At 41.0% G+C, this 19,362-nt stretch overlaps 1 protein-coding gene across 3 annotated transcripts in view; it reads right to left on the reverse strand.

The window, feature by feature from the left end:
- The window catches only part of UXS1 (UDP-glucuronate decarboxylase 1), a 55,829-nt gene extending 37,254 nt beyond the window's left edge, over positions 1-18,575 (reverse strand). The window contains exons 1-4 of one of the 3 annotated variants that reach the window (XM_052705723.1): positions 18,397-18,575; positions 6,197-6,224; positions 3,275-3,326; positions 1,294-1,337 (exon numbers count right to left, since the gene is read on the reverse strand). In XM_052705723.1, the coding sequence (XP_052561683.1) occupies positions 1,294-1,337; positions 3,275-3,326; positions 6,197-6,224; positions 18,397-18,493 (221 nt within the window). In that variant the 5' untranslated portion in view covers positions 18,494-18,575. The remainder of the gene's footprint in view (positions 1-1,293; positions 1,338-3,274; positions 3,327-6,196; positions 6,225-18,396) is intronic. The other 2 variants (XM_052705722.1, XM_052705721.1) reach the window with 2 other exon arrangements.
- Between the last annotated feature and the right edge of the window lie 787 nt (positions 18,576-19,362).

Raw genomic sequence — 19,362 nt, forward strand, 5'->3', positions numbered from 1 at the left:
CTGCTCATTGCTAGACATTTGTAGCAAGAGCCATCAACACACTGCACATGCAACTCAAAATGGAATGAGCTGCCTGATGGCTCCTGAGAAGTTCCTACTTAATGGTTATACCTAACAACTCAATGTCCATTTGGAAAAAATGTACTAATTGGAAAAAAAGATCAGACACTCCTACCACAATGGCAGAAGAAAATCCCTGAACTACCAACAAGTGAAACTGAAGATATACTGGCTATCAGTTAAGGTTAAACAAGTCAATTAACAGATAGAGTACATCAAAAATTTAACCTGAACTCATTTCTTCATAATTTCACTATTATGATTGGTGTAGTAGTATCAAAAGTGACCCCTTCCATATTTTTGCTTTTGTTGTTGTTTGGTTGTTTGTTACGCCACAGAAGTAGCAGGGAGAAGGGTCAACTGCTCACTGACAAGACAGAGCTCCAAACACTGTGGGTGTCAAGCATGCCTCTGACCAAGAACAATGTCATTCTGCACTTTCACCAGAGGAACAGCACAAAACCACCAGTACATCACATGAAACTGTCCAGGCTTAGTGGCACTGCCTAGAAAAGGCTAGATTTAGCCCCTTGCAAGGCAGCATTTTCACCTAGGGAGGAAATGATGTTACAGAATAAACAAAACAGAGATAAGGGAGTGAAACTCATATTATTTAAAAAAAAATAAATCCTGAGTTTAAGGTGCTCCTGGAACTACAGCACAGAAGTCCTCCACATTTAACATCTGTGGTTCACCAAAAAGCTCGTTTGCTCTCCTCTGCTGTGTTATTTAGTTTAATTCAAGCAATCGCATTCCCTCACGAGTCCTAAGAAAAATGAGTGTGTTGGGCTCATCCAAAGCACGCATACAAAGATTCACAAGCAGATCACTGCAGCTTATCTGGACCAAGGTAAATGATCACAAGTATGGGAAACATTTCCAACTTTCTGTAGTTGAAACCAGTACATTTCAGCACACGTCTGTACTGAACTTAGATAACTACAGTAGCTGTTCACCAATACTAAAACCTGCATATTCCTTCACAGGATCTGTGCTTTACAAGAATTCAGCACTCACAGTTACTTCAGGGAGATTGAATCAGCCTGATTATCTTCAGCATTGATGTCCTTTGGCATTTAAGGGCTCATCCTCACTTAAGCATGATAAAAACTGAAAGGTATTGAGGGCATAAGCAAAACATGAAATCTCAAGCCTAGAAGCTACAGAATTAACTGCTACAAAGCAGAAACTGTGCTTTTTAACTGATTCCCAAACTTAGAAAAGATGACGTACCTTTTTTCTAGATCTTTGATTTTCTCCCTTAGAGGTGCAACAGCCTAAAATAAATGAGTAATATTTAAACTTTGAAGAACAGACAAGATTCACATCACAAAGCATTCCAATAGAGTTACTTTGGAGCAAAAAATTACGGCAAACAGTCTTTAATGAAGAATTTTAGAGAAGACATTCCTAGAAACTTGTACCTGAAACTATTCTTTATGTCAAAAATCCATAAATCATTTTCATTAAAAAAGAAAAAAACAGAAACAAAAACATCTAATAGCATGAAATCACTTAGCACAGCAATGAAAACAAAGCATATTCAGAGGTAAGGTAGTTGCTCAAAAGAGCATCCAAAGCTATGAGTACCACAGTCTCGGGGATAAGAACATCCAACATTATGACTCCTACTTGACTTAAACAGAAATAAACACAGAAGCCTTAGCTCCAGAGCAGTAGCTGTAACTCTCTCAGAACACATGAAATTAAAGAAACACCACACTTGAAAAAAAACTTAGACAATGTAAAATATGTCCAGGCCTTTTAAAAAAACATCAATAAAAGGAAAGCTGCTAGAAAAATACAGCTCATCTACTAATGCTTCTGTTTATATTTTCACTGCATTGAATGAAAAGCACCTCGGTCAGTATCTGTTTCAGGTTCTTTACTACTAGACCTGAATTTCTAATAGTCCTGCCAAGTTTCAACAATAGACTTACCGTCCACTATCATATGTAAATGGAAAGCTATCAGAAGGTTAACACTTGAAATGGTATTAAATAGTAATACGTATCAACTCCTATTCGTTTTCTACAAATACCGCCAGTTAGAGCCAAATAACTCAGGAAATTAAGAAATGAACTGAAATAAGCTGCACATTTGTGTCCAGAGGAAATACACTATTGTTATTTACTCTTCAAGCATCTAGCTCTGTGGAACAGCAAACAGCTCCCAAGAAGTCATACTCATGAGAGTTTAAAGTACTATACAGTTAAAGTTCCAAAAGCAAGAACCAGGGGTGCCTGACTTCTTAGGGAAGCAACTCTGATCTGCTCAGCAAATTTCAAGTATTTAATCATTCTTAAACAACTGGGATTTTCAGAATGCTTGTTGCAACGTTTTCCAGTTTAAAAAAAAAAAAAAAGAAAATGCAGAAGACCTAAGAACAGCCTTTCTCCTGATCTTAAGCAACTGCAGTAAGCTTTTCACTGCGTCTACAGGAACTGTAGGAACCCAGGACGCTATGTAGATCAGAGTAAATTAGTATAATCTCACACAAACACACATGAAAGTAGTGGAAGTACTCACCTCAAATACATTTATGTCTATTATTTTATTGCTGTTATATAGGAAGTCTAAAAGCATCTTGAAAAAGGATTGCTTGTAAACTTTTACAGTATTTCAGAACAAAGTGAGGCTGAAATTGAAATTCAGAGGTGCTGGTACAGAATTTCTGAACCGCCAACATGTTCAATACCCATGTCTACTCTAGAAATTGCCAGTACTTGTCCTTATGGCATTTTTAACGCAAACTACTCTCAGCTATCAACACTGCTACATTTGTTCATTAGTTGACAACAAAGCAGAACATATTTGTGAAGTTCCAAATGTCTACTGAAGCACTTTGGAAGAGGGACAGAGGAAAGGATCTGCATACGTCCAATATTCAGTAACTCAAGTCAGTTCTCAAGAGTGATCAATAAAGCCACTGCAGCAAATGAGACCACCTCCACTGCTACAGCTCCCCAAAAAGGCTTAGATGAAAAGAAAAAAAAAGGCTTAGATGAAAAGAAAAAAAAACAAACAGCTGAGAGTCACAGATCTGTTAGTAACTCCACTACAAAGAATAGCAGTTCAAATACTGTTACGTACAAGTGTAATGCTTTGAATGGTTTCAGTGGAACACAGAGTAATTAGATAAATAATCTCTTTCAATATGAAATGAGCAAAATTGAATCTTTAAAGCAGAACAAACGGCCATTATAAAACTAACCTCCTCTATTTTACTTTCTACCTTCTGATCTCCATTTTCCTGAAGAGACCTGCTGACAAGAAAAAAAAACAATTTATACACAAGAAATGCTTTCTCCACGGCACCTACATTATACCTTTCCTGTTGAAACAGTAGCTTTATATTATCCTAAATATTACTTAATAGAGAAAATGAAAGTGGTTGGTTCAGTTCCCACTGAAAACAGTTACAGCCTTGTCACAAAGTTCGGCAAAACCTGAACCACGCCCATGGGAAAAAAGAAATAAAATTAAAGATGACAGATTCATTTTACAGACAAAAATCAATTTAACTGCACAAAAGTGCCCAGTCATTGCACAGAGAGTCAGTAGTAATATTTTTAAGTGTAGTTCCATTATGTGAATGCTTAAGACAACTTTTTGTAGGTCCACATTTACTGCATGCTAACAAAACATTTTCTCTTAATGCCATAACTGTAATTTTAATTATTAAAAAAAAAAAAAAAAAAAGGACAAAATATGTTGCTAGCTTTGAATTTTAACTTCCAAGGAACAAGGAAAAAACCTATACTGAAACTATTCTGAAGTGATCAGCTGATGGGCAACAGTGACTATTCACATATAGAACTTCTCTGAAATGATGCCAGGCTTGTACACAGAAGAAAGAAAGATGTCATGGTAACTTGTAAAAACACAGGACTGCCTAGGAGTTGGCTTCTTGCATGAATCTGTGTGGACTTGTTGTTGTGTAAAACAACTTAATTAGTTGTGTTCATTCTTAAGTAAACTTCTGTAAATGTAGAATATTTTAATATTTTAACTCTTGAATCTAGTTATATGATTTTCCTTAAGTTTGCATAATTCTTTTTTTTCCCTCCCCTCCCCCAAAGTAAAGCTTCTGAAAGGGGAATTATTTATCAACTCTTACAGTACTAATTTTTTGCATACTAGAGGATTCATTGGTATCCAACTTAAAATGGAGTTCTTTCAAATAAAACAGAGCTCCTTTACTTGGGTCCTGCAGTCATTACACCTAAGGAAACAGAAGGCCCTTTGTTAAGCAGGTACACATATGCCATGCCATTCAAAGCCAGAGCAACGATTCCCTTCACACCCTTCTGTAAAACTTTGTTACTAAAGCCAGTTCAGTTATACTACTGAGGCAAAAATCTCAATGAGTAGATTAATTTTGTCATACCAGTGTAGTACATTTCAAGGCTGCAATACACAGACCTCGAATCATCTTTTCACAAAGAACTGCATTTTTTTTTATAGTAATAGTAAAGTAAAAACACTCCAGTTAACATAGTAAGAATTTATTATGAGGAAACATTAAGAAATTTGTGTGAATGTTTCAAATGTTTTCCCAACAACAAAAGGGTCCCGAAAGAAACAGCTCAAACCACACTTTGTTCAAAAACAGGTTAGTTTCTAATGATCCTTTCCTCCTAACATTATTATTGAGTATCAGATGTTCAGAAATGGTTTTCCCCCTAATAGCTCTGTAAGGGTCTCCCCAAACAAGAGGGTTGATGCAGACAATTTCTAAGGATAGCTTATCAGGGAATCAACGTGCTGGATCCCATGACCCCCCTGTCCTTCTCAAACACCTGAGATCCTGTCCTTCCTTCAGAAATGCTTAGCAGCACACCTAACAGCTACTGAACTGTCATAGTTGATCATGAGTTAACAAATAATTTAAATAAGCCCGTCTGCAAACCGCAGCAGCTCAGCAGCTGTTGGACTAACAGCTGAACGCTTCTAGAAACGGTGGGAAACAGCAAGAAGGGTAAAATGGACAGCTATGTGTTGACAACAGCACATCCCATAGAAAGCTATTCTGGGTAAATGAAAGCCCACAGAAAATTCACTGATTTTCTTACCTTGCCTCAAACTTCCTTCATTCCATGCCAGCCAGCATGGTCACAGAGTAACTAAGTCCTTCATTAGCAGAACAATGAGGTGAAACATTGCAGGACAAGGGGAAATGGTTTGAAGTTGAGGGAGGGAAGATTTAGGTAGGATGTCAGGGGGAAGATCTTTACAGGGAGGTACTGAGGCTGCCCAGAGAGATTGTGGATGCCCCGTCCATCCCTGGAGGTGTTCAAGGCCAGATTGGATGGGGCCCTGGGCAGCCTGGTCTAGTGTTAAATGGGGAGGTTGGTGGCCCTGCATGTGGCAGGGGGGTTGGAGATTCATGATCCTTGAGGTCCCTTCCAACCCTGGCCATTCTGTGATACATTCTGTCCCATATCCACAAAAACTTTGCTCAAATCAAATAAGCTTTGCAAAGAATCCTCTTATTCTCTTCACCCTCTTTTCCAGCTAGAACTTCCTTGTGAAATTCCCACATGACACTCACATGTAACCAGCAGTACTGTGAAATCTGCATCGTTTGTATTCATATGTTACGCCATCCTATTTCCAAAGGTAAAAACTATGGGGGACACAACACAGGATTTGCTCTTCAGTACTTTAACCACCTTATTCTCTCCCAGTTAACTATGAGGGTGGGGACTGAAGTCCTCAAAACACCATCTCCAATTCTAGGCACAGAAGCATAACTATGGTAAGCAGATGATCTGCTACTTTTCAGTTCTACAGCCTGCACTGCCACTAAGATATGGGTCAGGTTTGTGATGAAGGAAAGAAGAATTTCAGCCTATGTGCTCAACTGTACTGAGCAACTTGCCTTACACCACCTCCCAGGATAAAATATGTGTAAGGGAACATGCTGAAGGGCAGAAGACCCTGGGTGAGAATTACAGCACACAAACGCTGCTCTGTGATTGAATACACTGTATTTAAAAGATGGTATCAGCTGCTTAGCAACCATCCAGCAACAGCTCAAGCTACTCTTCTGTTTTCTTCCTACTTGACATCCAGTGATAAATGTAACAATTTTATTTCAGATAAGGATATTCAATACAAATACATACATTACCTCATATTAACGAAGTTGCCCCAGACAGCTGGAAAATAAAAAGGAGAACATTAGCATCATGTAATAGCAGCATGAGGTAATTTTTTCGTATCATCACCAGAAGGAAATTAAAACAATGCTAAATATATTCATGATTTAATTACGTTGCATGCACGCCAGATACATATGCAAAACAAGTGTCCAGAATGTGGTTTTGGAGTACGAGAAGAATTCTGATGATTACATGAGATGACAAAAGGAGGAAAACTGAATGATTTAAAGAGGACAAATCCAGTGCATATCTAAAGTTCACTGATAGCAGAGCCCCATTTCTGATCACTATCCCCAAACTATACCACATAAAACATACAAGAATTCGCTAACTGTAATTTGTCACTGCGCACATTAAAAAGAGTTCTAAGTTTGTTTATTAAATGGACTGAAAAAAAAATGTCAGAAGCAGGAAGTCCCATGCACCTGCACCACTGGGATTGAAAACTGCAGAATAGCAAAAATAAAAAGTGGCCACCGCTGGTAACAGCTGAACCAGTTCAGAGGTGTCACAACAGTCCTGCATTAAAGGTGGTTGCACGTGCTAACGTGCATGCTTATTCACTATTTATAACAGGGATTTAAACTCAAAATAAACCTAAGTAATAATACAACCAAATGCCTCACTTAGCAAGCAATGCTCATTTTTTGTACTTTTGGTATGGAAAGCAGTTTCAAGGAAGACAACAGTATAAAATGATACAGCAAACGGGTATCAGCTCTTTGCATCCATTTGCCACATCTACTCTTCACCTGAAAACACATCTGAAACCACTGAGAGTTTAAGCACAAAGACTATCACAACACTGACTTTCACTTTCAACTAGGACACAGAATGTAGCTAGAAGTCAAAAAAAAAAAAAAAAAAAGACACTATAAAGCAGGCTGCACAACAGAGTCGACAACTTCACACTGTCAACACAAATAAGGTTAATGCGGGACAGTTATGTAAGGAACTCTGCAAAAAAAGGAAACACAAAATATATGCAGAATATCTTCAATAAATCATGTCCATTAAGGAGACAAGGCTCAGTCTGGGTGCCCAAATTACGTTGGGCCTTAAGAAGTAGTAGCCTGTATGCAGTTATGGTATTATTATGCATATAGAAAGTTCCTGAGGCAACATCAGTTTTAGCAAGCAGAGCTTCAGGCCTCAAGTAGCAGCTGAATTAAGTACTTTGTCTGCATTCAGGCCTTGCAGATACACTTCACAATCGTTACTTACTGATCTCAAGCAGTCAGTAAGGTCTTATAGAGATGAGAACAACAAATGCAACTGCAGACACAGGCATCAGAAGGAAAAAAAAACACACATGAGAGCACAGTAATGCAGTTACAGTTCCACCCTCCAGGGGATGGCAAAGCCACTGAACTGTGTTAAACTACTGAGCACTGCCAAGTAATACAAATGAATCCATGACAGATCATCAGACTGAAGGAGGGCACTACAGCATATCTGCAGTGGTATCATAAAACCTCAGTCTTTGGAGTAGGAGAAAGGTAGAGCTTCACATTTGGACAGATGATCAATAAAATCCAGCTGAACTAGGAAACACCGTGGATTTTACATTAATTAGATTCTCAGTGGGGAAAAGAGATAGAGCACTGAGCACTAAAGTTACATTCCATTTATTCACCATCTGGCTAGGATTTCAGAATTATCTGTGATAATATTAGTGGAAAAGAGTTTACTTTTTTTTTCCTTCTGCATGAACGACTATCATTTGACAACTACAGGTACACAATTGTCAAGCTATAGATCACTCAGATATACTATCATTTCATTTTCTAGGCTGCTGAAACTCATGCACACAATGTATGTTATTGTCTGTGCAGTGGCAGGAAACATCTGGGCTTGCTTGGGGAAGCAGGAATTGACACAAAACAAGTTGCCAGCTGCTCCACAACCACCATCCTGCCAGTTTTGTTGCAACAACAACAACAACAAAAAACGCTTGCTAAAGAAAATGGGCTAACTGTATGGAAAAAACTGAAGAACACCGAAGTGTATCCCATACAGAAAGGTGCCACAGAAGTTTGCTTGGACATACTGTCCTCACAAAGGATTCTGAATGCTCAGCTCTAAAGAAGGCTCTCTTTGACTACTGTATGTTTCCATATAGTTTACATCAAGGTTGAAGGGCTCACAGGTTAAGAGGCCAGGGGCCCAAAGCAGCAAGCAGAGTGAAGCAGAATTACAAGCCTAAATCTGAGACAAAAGCCCTCAGAGGCACCACAGAACCCATGCCAACCAAGACTAGGTTGAACCAAAAGCTGCAGGTGCGGACAGTTAGAAATGCTTCCCTAACTACAAGATCATGAATCAGGCACCACACACAAACCCATCTTTTTTTCAAAAGTATCAGACTCCTAATAGACCCAATTTGAGCAAACTCTAACATAACCGAGATTTTATTGCAGAAGTCAGTCTTTAAGAAAAGAATGGCAACAACACAACAAAACAAAAGCCAAAACTTTGAAACAGAGAAGTACTTATGGGGGTAACAGTCCTATGCCAACACTCAGGCCTTGCACATTTAACAGTCTTCCTCCACAGCCACACACAGTGCACATGCTGAAGAACTCTGCATTTATCCAGCTAGAGAGCATGCACAGCCTTCCTGCCATCTACTGAAACCGTGAAAGTGAAGAATTCATCATTAACTGGACTAGACAGACAGGTGCATGACTTGTAACCAAACAATTAAGACACTCATTACAAGGGAGAAGGAAGAGAAGTTCTGCTTATCCTCTCAAAAGATCATTTTTAAACCTCACCCAATGATTCATTATGGTAGTAATACGTGGCCATTAGCGAAGAGATTAGAGTATTTGGATTGCTCAGAGACACAGGAAACCAGGTTTAATAGCCTGCAGGATTAAAGTGTAGTCCTGTTTTGACTCTATCTGATCTGTGATGTTTCTCCCCCATTGCTTCCCTTCCACAAAGTAACAGTCACTTTCCCTGCAATAGTTTTCTAAGGATTAATAACAAGTACCACTAAGATTAAGAATACATCAGAGTTGGTAATCACTCCCACAGATACCACATTTCAAAGAAGAAGAATGCCATAACTTGATGAAGTGATAAAGAGCTATTGTTTCAGGAAAAAAGGGGATTTGTTTTTTAAAGCTTTGATCACAGCACTGTTATTAAAGAGGCTGGCTGAATTTAAATACTAAACATTAATTACTCCTTTGTCCCCTCCCCCCTATTTGGTTTTCCTCCTGCCCCTAAAAGATAAAGCTACAGCTATGTGGTAAGCATGATTTCATACAACTGTTGCAGATCTCAAAGACTTCTTCAAACTACTTCAAAAAAAAAAAAGGACAGGCAGTCATGAATGAGTAAAAGAAAGGTTGTCTTCCTACCACATACATGCGCATTCCTATAAATATAGCAGTTTGTTTAGTCCTCCTAGAGAAGTCCATTTCTGAAATTACATTGGATGCAAAGCAGTGCAATGATTTAGCTGTTTTCACCAAAGGCACATTTCAAGAGCAATTCTTCAGATACATTATGCAGGAAGGGCTGGCTTGATTTGAAAAACAAAACCTATTAAATCAAAGTACAAATAAGTTCAATAGAAATCCCAAGCTATTTGTTGTTCAGCATCCAATATCAAATGCACATTCCCCTACCTAACTCAGTCAGACTTTTGGCTCTGACCAGTTATACTTCACTGCAGGCAAGAGTCATTCATTTGCACCCTGAAAATGTAGGAATAGGATGCATACTTCGCTTGGAACGCCCTTTCAGTCTGCCATCTGCAGTAATAGTTGCTGTATAGCTTCTTTTTTTTATAGAACACAGCTTACTATCCTTGCATGTCTTAATTAGCTCATCCATAATAGGCTGGGGAACCAGAAGAGTAGCACAATCATAATCTAAAGGTAGGAAAGTAAAGAATCTCAAAGGAAATCAGTGCCTTTACCCCAGGATGATCCCTCTTCTCTGGGATTAAGAATGTGACATTAATATCAAGTCATCTATCACAAGGGAACTGCGGTAATTAACATTGAACCTCAAATGATCAGAGATAATTTCAGTCATTTCAGACTGCTTCAGACAATTTCATTAGTTCCAGCACCATGTGCATTTTAAAATTAATGTTTTAAAAAAGCAGGATCCTAATGCCCGTGAAGATTCAACTGCATTCTGAGCAACAATGAATGCAGTTCCTTTAAAACCATTCTCCCTCACAATGACTATGTTGTTTGCATTTCCAAGGCACTTAAAGAAACTTTCATGAGAACTTTTGCCCAAGCAGATCTAGTTCTAAACACAGGATTTTTTTCCCTGTACTGCCCTCCTTACACCCCCTGTCCCTCATATTAGGAGACAACAAACTGATGTCTGTTACAAAAAGATTCTGCTATATGAAACAGCATGAAGGAACACTCTGAATTGATATACAGTTGTTACCTGAACTTCTAGAACAAAATCTTAGCCTTTGAAGGCTGAGAGCGAATTGCTTCAGACAAACCTATTTCAGAGAGATGCTATGATGTTAAAAACAGGATTTATGTATTTATTTTCCTCTTTCTTAAATCAGGCTCACCATGGTTACACAGCAGCATTGGTTTCTTGGTTAAAAACAAGTTTTTTCTTCTCAGAGAAAAACTTGACAGAATGGAAAAGTAAGCAGAGGGAGTTCAAAATGTTGATTACAGATCCATTAAGAAAGAAAAAGCCTTATATTATTTTGCAGATCTCAATTACATATGTAGTGATATAAAGGAAGCTACAGGAAATTGCTATTTCTTTTTCCTCCCTTTATACATTTGAGTGTATGCTCTGGCTCCTCCAGAAGTACTTCTCTTTGCCTTTGGCTGACACTGATATTTAAGCCCAATAGCGCTGCCTTGCACAATGTGAGCTTGACTGTAGTCCAAAGTTACAGAAAAATCATCTATGGTGTTAATGGAGGTCCCTGTCCAACTCCCAGTGGAGCTGGTGAAAAGAATTTAGTTCACCTGAAGGAGAAGTGAAAAAAAGATATTGTGGGCTCTAAAAGCAAATAGCTACAGGAAAGGGGAGGGAAGAAATAGCAACTGCTTGGGAATCTTGAAGTAACTCTTAATGGAGGAAATGAGATTTTAACATTGCATCTCAGTACAGACTGGAGACTTGACAGTCCTGCAGCCAAGTGAAAGCTGCTCTTCTGAATGTGAAGAATAAGTAGTACGAATGGGCCTTGGTGATATTGGATGTAATTTGCTGCTGATGAGAAGCCCTTGGAAAATCACCATTGAAGAAAGCTGAAATCCCAGCAGCTGGGAAATGGAGATACCCACTTTTGCAGAGGATAGGAACTTTCCCTGCATGTAGGGATCAGGTAGACATATGAGAAGCTGTGATGCCCCATTCCTGGAGGTGGTAAAGGCCAGGCTGGATGGGGCCCTAGGCAGCCTGAGCTGGTGGGGGGCAGCCCTGCAGGTGGTTGGACCTAGCTGATCTAAAGTTCCTGCCCCAAAGAGAGAAGATATAACCTTCAGATTTCCTCTCATGGGAAGTAACATAGACCATTAGGATAGAGTGTTTTTGTTTTTATGGGGCTTCAAAATGGTTAACAACATCACTGTATGCTATTCCACTGCTACTCATCTTCCAGCAGAGGAAAAGCAGTTGTCAGAATAATGCTTTCGTGCCTTCTCTCAAAAAGGAACACTTAGACTGCGCTGAACTGCTACACTCCTACAGCTGTCAGATACAGTAACAGGTAGTTGTTTTTTTTCTTTAGGACAGTTAACTGGATGTCATACTGGATAGAAACCTAACTATTATTGCATATTTACTGCTTACAACATTTCAGCTCACATCATCGCTTAAAGGCTGAACAGAGTTCTTCATTGCTAGGAAGTCCTTTCTAGGTCTTCTTTTTTCTTTTTCCCACTCAGTTCTCTGTTCAGTGTTTCAACTCTTTACTGTATCTTTAGCATATCATTTTTGTCTACCGTGCGTTTTGCCACAAGCAAAGTAATGCTATCTGATTGTTCACTACCACATACATAAACACGTGATACTTACAGCAACTACATAGCAACAGAATGCATCTGATTTTCACCCCAAAGAACTCAACCCAATTTGGAAGTTCCAATCAGGATCCTCCATTTTCATCACTCTGTACACTTCAGTGTGCCTGGACATCATTTAACTTCTCAGATTTGAAGTTATTGCCTCAAAATAACAACAGCGGTCTGCACATAGGTTGATTCTCTACAAAAAGTAGGAATTCTCTGGGGAGACTTTCAACCTATACCTAACTGGAGTTCAAAATTGTATTTTGAATAAGGTCAGAATTATTTTGACAATATGAAATCTAAGCAGTCTAAATTACTAACACCATTGTGAGCCCTTTTCACTCTGTGAAAGATCTGAAAATCCTTAAGCCTTTCTTCAAACAGCAGCTTTCACTCAAAAAAAAAAAAAAAAAAAAAAATCCAGCAACTTTCTCCTTACAAAATGACATTTATCTTCTGGTAGACCTGATCTACACAACTGAAATGCACAAAGTTTGCTGAGAAACAGTTTCTCCTTCTGCTTTAACACAACACTGTTTTGTTTTTAACTTGCAAAGAAAACAAAGCAACAAAGAAAGCATAAGGGATTGCTCTCTTCCCCAAGAAGGTGCGGATTTAGGAATGTGTCACATAAGCCTGAAATACACTTAAATGCAATTCCAACATATTCACTATAAATGCATGCACAGGTATTTAATATATTTCAGAAACTTGGAAGGTAGTTTCAAGCAAACAAGACATCTACTTTCCTCCCTCAGTATCTGCAATCAGGAAGCGTTTCCCTTTCTCTGTTACAAAGCTCATTTTCATTCTTGAAGGCTGACTGATCAAAGTATAGTTTTAACCGGTGGTTTTCAACTTTCTGGCCTCTGGAGTCTAAGGAAGGAAAGGTAGGGGTCACTGTGTCAACTCACCTGAAGGAGTCTGGCAAAAGGTAACCAGGTTAATTATTAGATAACTTCATCAGTAACATTAGAAATCGGCATCAACAGGTTAGAAATAAATGCAAGTCATTCAGAGCTGTAAACTGTCATGCAGAACAGTGAAGGTAGAAGGATTTATAGCGGCTGAGGAAAGGGTTAGATTTTTTTCTTTGTTTGTTTGTCATCGTTGTTAAAAAGAGGAGTAAATTAAAGCAGATAGTGCCCAAGCACTTTTTCCTCCCCCAGACATGGTCCACAGAATGGGGGATACATTCTTCAAGAAGCTTAGAGAGGCAGAGAATATTCCACGCTCCAGATAACAATGATACACACTTTACAAACCCCAGAACCCGAGCAGTCATGTGAGACAGCAAGATTCAGACCAGAGATAGGGATCAAGTAAAGGGTCATGACTCAAGTCAAGCTACTAAACGCTGCAGATTACTATTTACTGCTATGATTTTCTCAGTTATTGTACTGGCCACTGTAGTATGCTGGGAGGCTGCTGAAAAACACTCTCTTCTCCCCATTACATTTTACAAACCCCTTTAAGCAAGCTGATGCAGAAACCCCCACATCTCCCTCTCAAGGGTCCAAAGACCTGAAGTTGAAAACCACCAGTTCAAACTCTGCTTTGGCCAACCAACCTTCAAGAAAGAAGGGCAATATAAATGACAGGGAAACATCACTCCTCTGCAAAAATGCAGAGAGGGAAGCAGATGCAAGCTCAATGAGTGCCTGTTCCAGAGTGGAACAATGACAGCACCACCTCCTGCACAAGCCACAGCCAAAGACAAATCCTAAGCAGAGATATGCTGGTTATGGTATGAGTGAGTTTCTACAAAATACCAAAAACATTTCACAAAACAACCAAGAACAATGACAACAATGATTCCAGCCCTGCTTTGCTGGCCAGCTATTCCTGACTTAAACTCCAAACTGCTACCGGAGCTCAGTCAAACTCTCATGAGCTACACAGCAATGTCTGGTTCAAAGGCAGCAAGCAAATGCTTAGGGTTTGTTTTTTTTTAGATTTTTTTTTTTTTTTTTGGTAGAGAATCTGTGGCATGTTGGTGCAAAAAGCAGGCAAGCCTGATGTCACATCACACCACTCCTGAATCATCCTTGGCCTGTCAATCCTGCTGTCTCATAAAACAAACAGGGAACGAAGAACTGTTCCTTCTATTCTCAAAAGCAGTGCCAAATAACTTCCAGACAGCTAGCTTGAATCAGTAAGACAAGAACAATTTCACAGCTATTTTTCTGCTATGAAAAGTGAAATTACAAGCTTATTATATATATATTACAATCTTCAATCCTTATTTTGAACAAGGTGCAAGAGGCTGGTAAGATTTAAGTCTAGAAGCTTAAGCTTCTCATGCCTTGTTATCCTGAGAGAAGGGGACACAACATTCTTCCTACTTGATGGAAATCTGACCAAGAAATGGCTAACATTATAAAGCAATCACTGAAATTAACAATGCTCAGAGACATCAAGCTCTACACCACAAAACACACTTTACTCACATTACTTTGACGTTTTAAGTTGCTTTAGCAACCGTTCTTTGATTTCTTTTATAAAGAAAAAAAAGTCTTAATCTTGGATCTCATGACAGCACCCTACTATTCCTTCGCTTTTTCCTTACAAAATGAGCAAAGCTGACATACTTCCAGAGAACTATTTGATCTACGAATGAGCAAAGAGAACTGTTCTACTTTACCAGAAATAGAACTCTTCCCTTATTTTCAGTAAGATCATGCAGCTCCCTTGTTACACCAAGACATCACATTACTCACAGCAGCATCAAGATTAAAGCAAGCCACGTAGATGGACAAACTCTGGTCTGTAAAATCTTGTAGCCAACGTTCAAAATCTACTTCCGACAACTTCAATAAGGGTCCAATTCTACAAAAACAGTCTCACTGAAGCACCTCAGTAAGCCTGTATAAAGCAGAATGAATACTTAAAACCTCAAAGGAAAGGAATTCAAGGTATCTACTTATTGATGTACTGAACCACAAAAAGACAGACCTTTTTTTTTAATTCAGTAAATATGTGCATATTGCACCAGATACTTCTTATATTTTTTTCAGTACCTCTTAAATTGGCTGCTCGTTTATGATATGTCTACATTTCTCTTGCAGTGGACAACAAAAATCAATTAAATCCATTTCACTGGCATTTCTAATCACCTCATGTTCTTAAGCTGTGGTTTCACAGTGGCTCCAAGATGATGCAAGTGCAGCCTGTTACTGAAAGGGTTTGTTCTGGTCCACCTTCACAGTCTGTCCCTCTTCTTTCATTGACAACTACGACATCTGCAGCATCTTGCAGGGGATTAAATCAGAGCAAAGATGTAACACCTTGATCACGGCTCCCCATTATATCTAGCACACTGCAGCCACGCAGACAGCAATGCAAGTGAGTTAACTAAGTTAATCCTGGAAACAAACAGACAAAATCATCTACAGAGAGATTTGGACAGTTCATTAGCTACAGTATTACCAGATTTAAGTGAACAATGATTTTTTTGAAAATAATACAAATTACATTTAGAAAAATGAGACATCAAATATGGCTAATTCAAACAGAGATTGAAAGTAAGGACTCTTCTTACTTTAAGTGTTACAAGTCCATAAGAATCCAAGGTATCTTATACCTTGGATTCTTGATTAGCCTTATTGCACCCCTCACATCACAACAGTACTTTAACCAAACTCAGCAAGGCTCCTTAGATGAGACCCAAGTTGTAGAACCAGTCAAGTTCCTCCAAACACTAAGCACAGCTCCCCATCTCCCCACTGCACCACCTCCTCAGCTGGACCAAAACAACTGTCTGAATACCTACATCGTAAACAACCTAAAAAGGAAGCTGACTTCTCACCAAGTGATCTTACACCAGACCTCCTTTAGCTGGTTCATTGGACAGCAGTTTAAGTCCTTGTATGTGGAGGACTGGTAGGAAAAAGGAGATGTGGAACAAGGATGCCTAAGCCAGCCTAGCCATTCAACATTTATGTGCTGTGAACCTACCAGGACAGCCACCCAAAGACTGCTGAGAACAAGAGGGCCTCTGTCTGTCAACAGCTTGTGATAAGCTCCTCCTCTGGTTTACTGACTCTAGAAAATAAGTTCTTCAGACATTTTTAACATACATTCAAAGGCAGAAGCTTTCTATGAAATAAAACATTTTTCCAAAAGATACTCTCCAAACATTCTCCCATGCTTTCACATGCAAACTCACAAAATGGTACTAACAAAAAAAAAATTGTATACCCTAGTTCATAAAAACAAACAAACAAGAACCCCCATAAACTCCACATTCTTCCAAGTATTCCACTCCCTGAAGCAATGTGCTCTAACTCTGGCTCCCCATGCACTAGACACCAAACAGAAATTCATCAGAAGGACGCTGCACAGCCTGAAAACACTTAGTCATTTGGAGAGCACTTGAGAAAGAAAATGTAAGAAGTGCCAGCACATACACCTACACCAGCAGCTCAGTTTTCTCAAATTCCAAGCTATTTTAATCTTGCAATATCTGACAGCATGCAGAGCACAGTGATGATTCAGTAATATTGCAAGTAGTACACCATCAGGATAGGGGGATGGAATCATAATCACTTCCACAGAAAAGGTAATGAAAGATAGTCTCTCTATAATCTATTACATCACTGACATCTGCCAAAATAACATACTACTTGGAGACACCAGAACAATAACAAATGATTCTGCTACCCTATTACTGAAAAGATGGAATAGTACAGCAACTGGACATGGCAGATGTGCAGAAACCATACACCCACCAGATACCCTTTTCAAGCTGCCCTTTGCCACACCCATCTGCAGTCCTCTCCTGATTTTTTCAAACTCAAAGAATGACCAGAAACAAGGAGAGAAAGGATTTCTATAACCTGCAGCCCAAACAGTAAAAATAATACAGCAGTTTTCCTCTTCCTTAAGTCTAGATTTTACCCAGACAGCAAAAATCATCATGTCCACAGAGTCTATTCAATAGCCAGGTTCTAGCAGCCATGCCAATTGCCACTCAATCTCAATGCCTGACAGCTTTGCTTTCTATATGAAGTTTACCCTTTGCAAAATATCAAATCATTTCAGAAGCAGAAGAGTCATCATTAAGCCATTCCAGCTTTACTATGCATGGCACCCTAAGTCACTTGAGCAAACTGGGGAAGAGAAGTCTCAGGGGATACCCAAGAGCAGCCTTCCAATACTTAAAAGGTAGTTTATAAGCAGGAGGGAAATCAACTTTCTACATGGGTAGGTAATGACAAGACAAGAGGGAATAAACTAAAAAAGGGGAGATTTAGGTTAGATGTTGGGGAAATTTTTTTTACTGAGGGGGTGGTGAGGCGCTGGCACAGCTGCCCAGAGAAGCTGTGGTGCCCCATCCCTGCAGGTGCTCAAGGCCAGGTTGGATGGAGCCCTGGGCAGCCTGAGCTGGTGGGGGGCAGCCCTGCCCATGGCAGGGGTTGGGATGGGTGGGATTTGAAGTCCCTTGTAACCCAAACCACTCCGTGATTCTATGAAACTGTCTTAAGTGTGAGAGCTGGTATATGATTTCAACAATTTCAACAGCGACTAAGTAATGAGATCTTGCAAACGCACTAATGGGAAGCAGCAAAGGGAATTCCTATCTTGCAGTTCTGGCGTAGGAAACACCATTTTTCCTCCGACATGCCCAAGCTGTACCTCTGAACCCTGCCAAATGCCCACGGAGGATCCTGAGGGGCCCTCGTACACACCCATCTCCAAGGCGAGCTCACCTACACGCGCCCTGCAGCACCGACAGCACCTAGCGATGCTGACAGAGCTTCCACGATCCCGCCTGATGACGTGCAGGCCACACAAAATCCACACGAGCCTGAAACAAGAGCAGGCTAACGCTAAATGTGCGAAAGGGACGCGAATGGGAAGAGTGCTCACAGCGCAGCACGGTAAATCTCAGGGTCTATCTGACTCACGCCTGTAACGCACGCCGTAAACATTCCACTCAGCGGCTATTCTGACATCTCCCCGAGTACTTTTTGTGCCTCTCGGTACACAGGCACAACCCGAACCCCGTCCCACCGGCACGACCACCCCGCAGAACGCGGCCCGCTCTCCCCGAGCCGCCCCGCCGGGCCGGCGGAAGTTTCCGCGGGGCGGCGAGAGGGAAACCTAGCGGAGCCCCCTCCTCGCCCGCCCGCCCGCTCACTCACAGGCGACGTAGGCGATGCAGGCGAGCCCCACGAGCAGCTTCATCCTCCTGCGGTTGATGGCGGTCAGCAGGCGCAGCAGCGGCCCCTTGCTCACCATGCCCAGGGCACGCAGAGCCGGGCACGCCACCCGCGGCTCCCCCCGCCCGGCTGCCCGGGAACCGCTCGCGCAAGCGCAACAGCACCCGCCCTCCCCTTCCTTCCCCTGCTCTGCTTGCGCTAGGCGGCCGGAGCGGCGGCGGCGGTGCCGCGCCGCCTGGAAGTGCGCATGCGCGACTCGCGACGCGCTGCAAACGACGGGTGTGGGGCGGAGCGCTGAGGTGGCGGTGCTCCTGAGTCCGTGCGTGGCTGCGTCTGTCTGTTCTGCCTTCATAGCAAACTGCGGGTTCTTCGGCTACGGGCTGACTGGGGGCGCCCGCCTTCCACAGAGCGACCCTTAGGCGCCCGCTGCCTTTCTGGTCCGCTGACACGGTCCTTTACGGTGCTACCTTGCGTGTGTGGCTTTGTCTCCAGTTGCCTCCCGCGGTAGTGGCCTTTAGGTGTCCTGCTGGTCACAGGAAGGCTGTACACCCAAAAAAGCACCTCTCACGTAAGCTCACTTCATTTCTAAGCAGTCAGTGCCTGTGTCCTGAAAGGTCCATTTGCCTCAGTGCAAGTAACCTGATCTAGTTGGAAGTACCCCTGCCCGTAGCTGGGGTTGGAACTGAGTGTTCTTCAAGCCCCCACAGCCTAAACGAGAGAGGAGGCTCAGGGGAGGACTTAACACTCTACAAAGACCTGAGAGGAGGTCATTTTGAGGTGGGGGTTGGCTTCTTCTCCCAGGTAACAGCGATAGGACAAGTGGGAATTGCCTCAAATTGCACCAGAGGAGGTTGGATCAGGTTGGATATTAGGAAACATTGCTTCTCATAAAGAACGGTGAGGCAGTGGCACAGGCTGCCCAGGGAGCTGGTGGAGTCACCATCCCTG

Source organism: Tympanuchus pallidicinctus, unplaced genomic scaffold, assembly GCF_026119805.1.
Source record: "Tympanuchus pallidicinctus isolate F22 unplaced genomic scaffold, pur_lepc_1.0 scaffold6, whole genome shotgun sequence".
In the NCBI taxonomy this organism is placed as follows: Eukaryota; Metazoa; Chordata; class Aves; order Galliformes; family Phasianidae; genus Tympanuchus; species Tympanuchus pallidicinctus.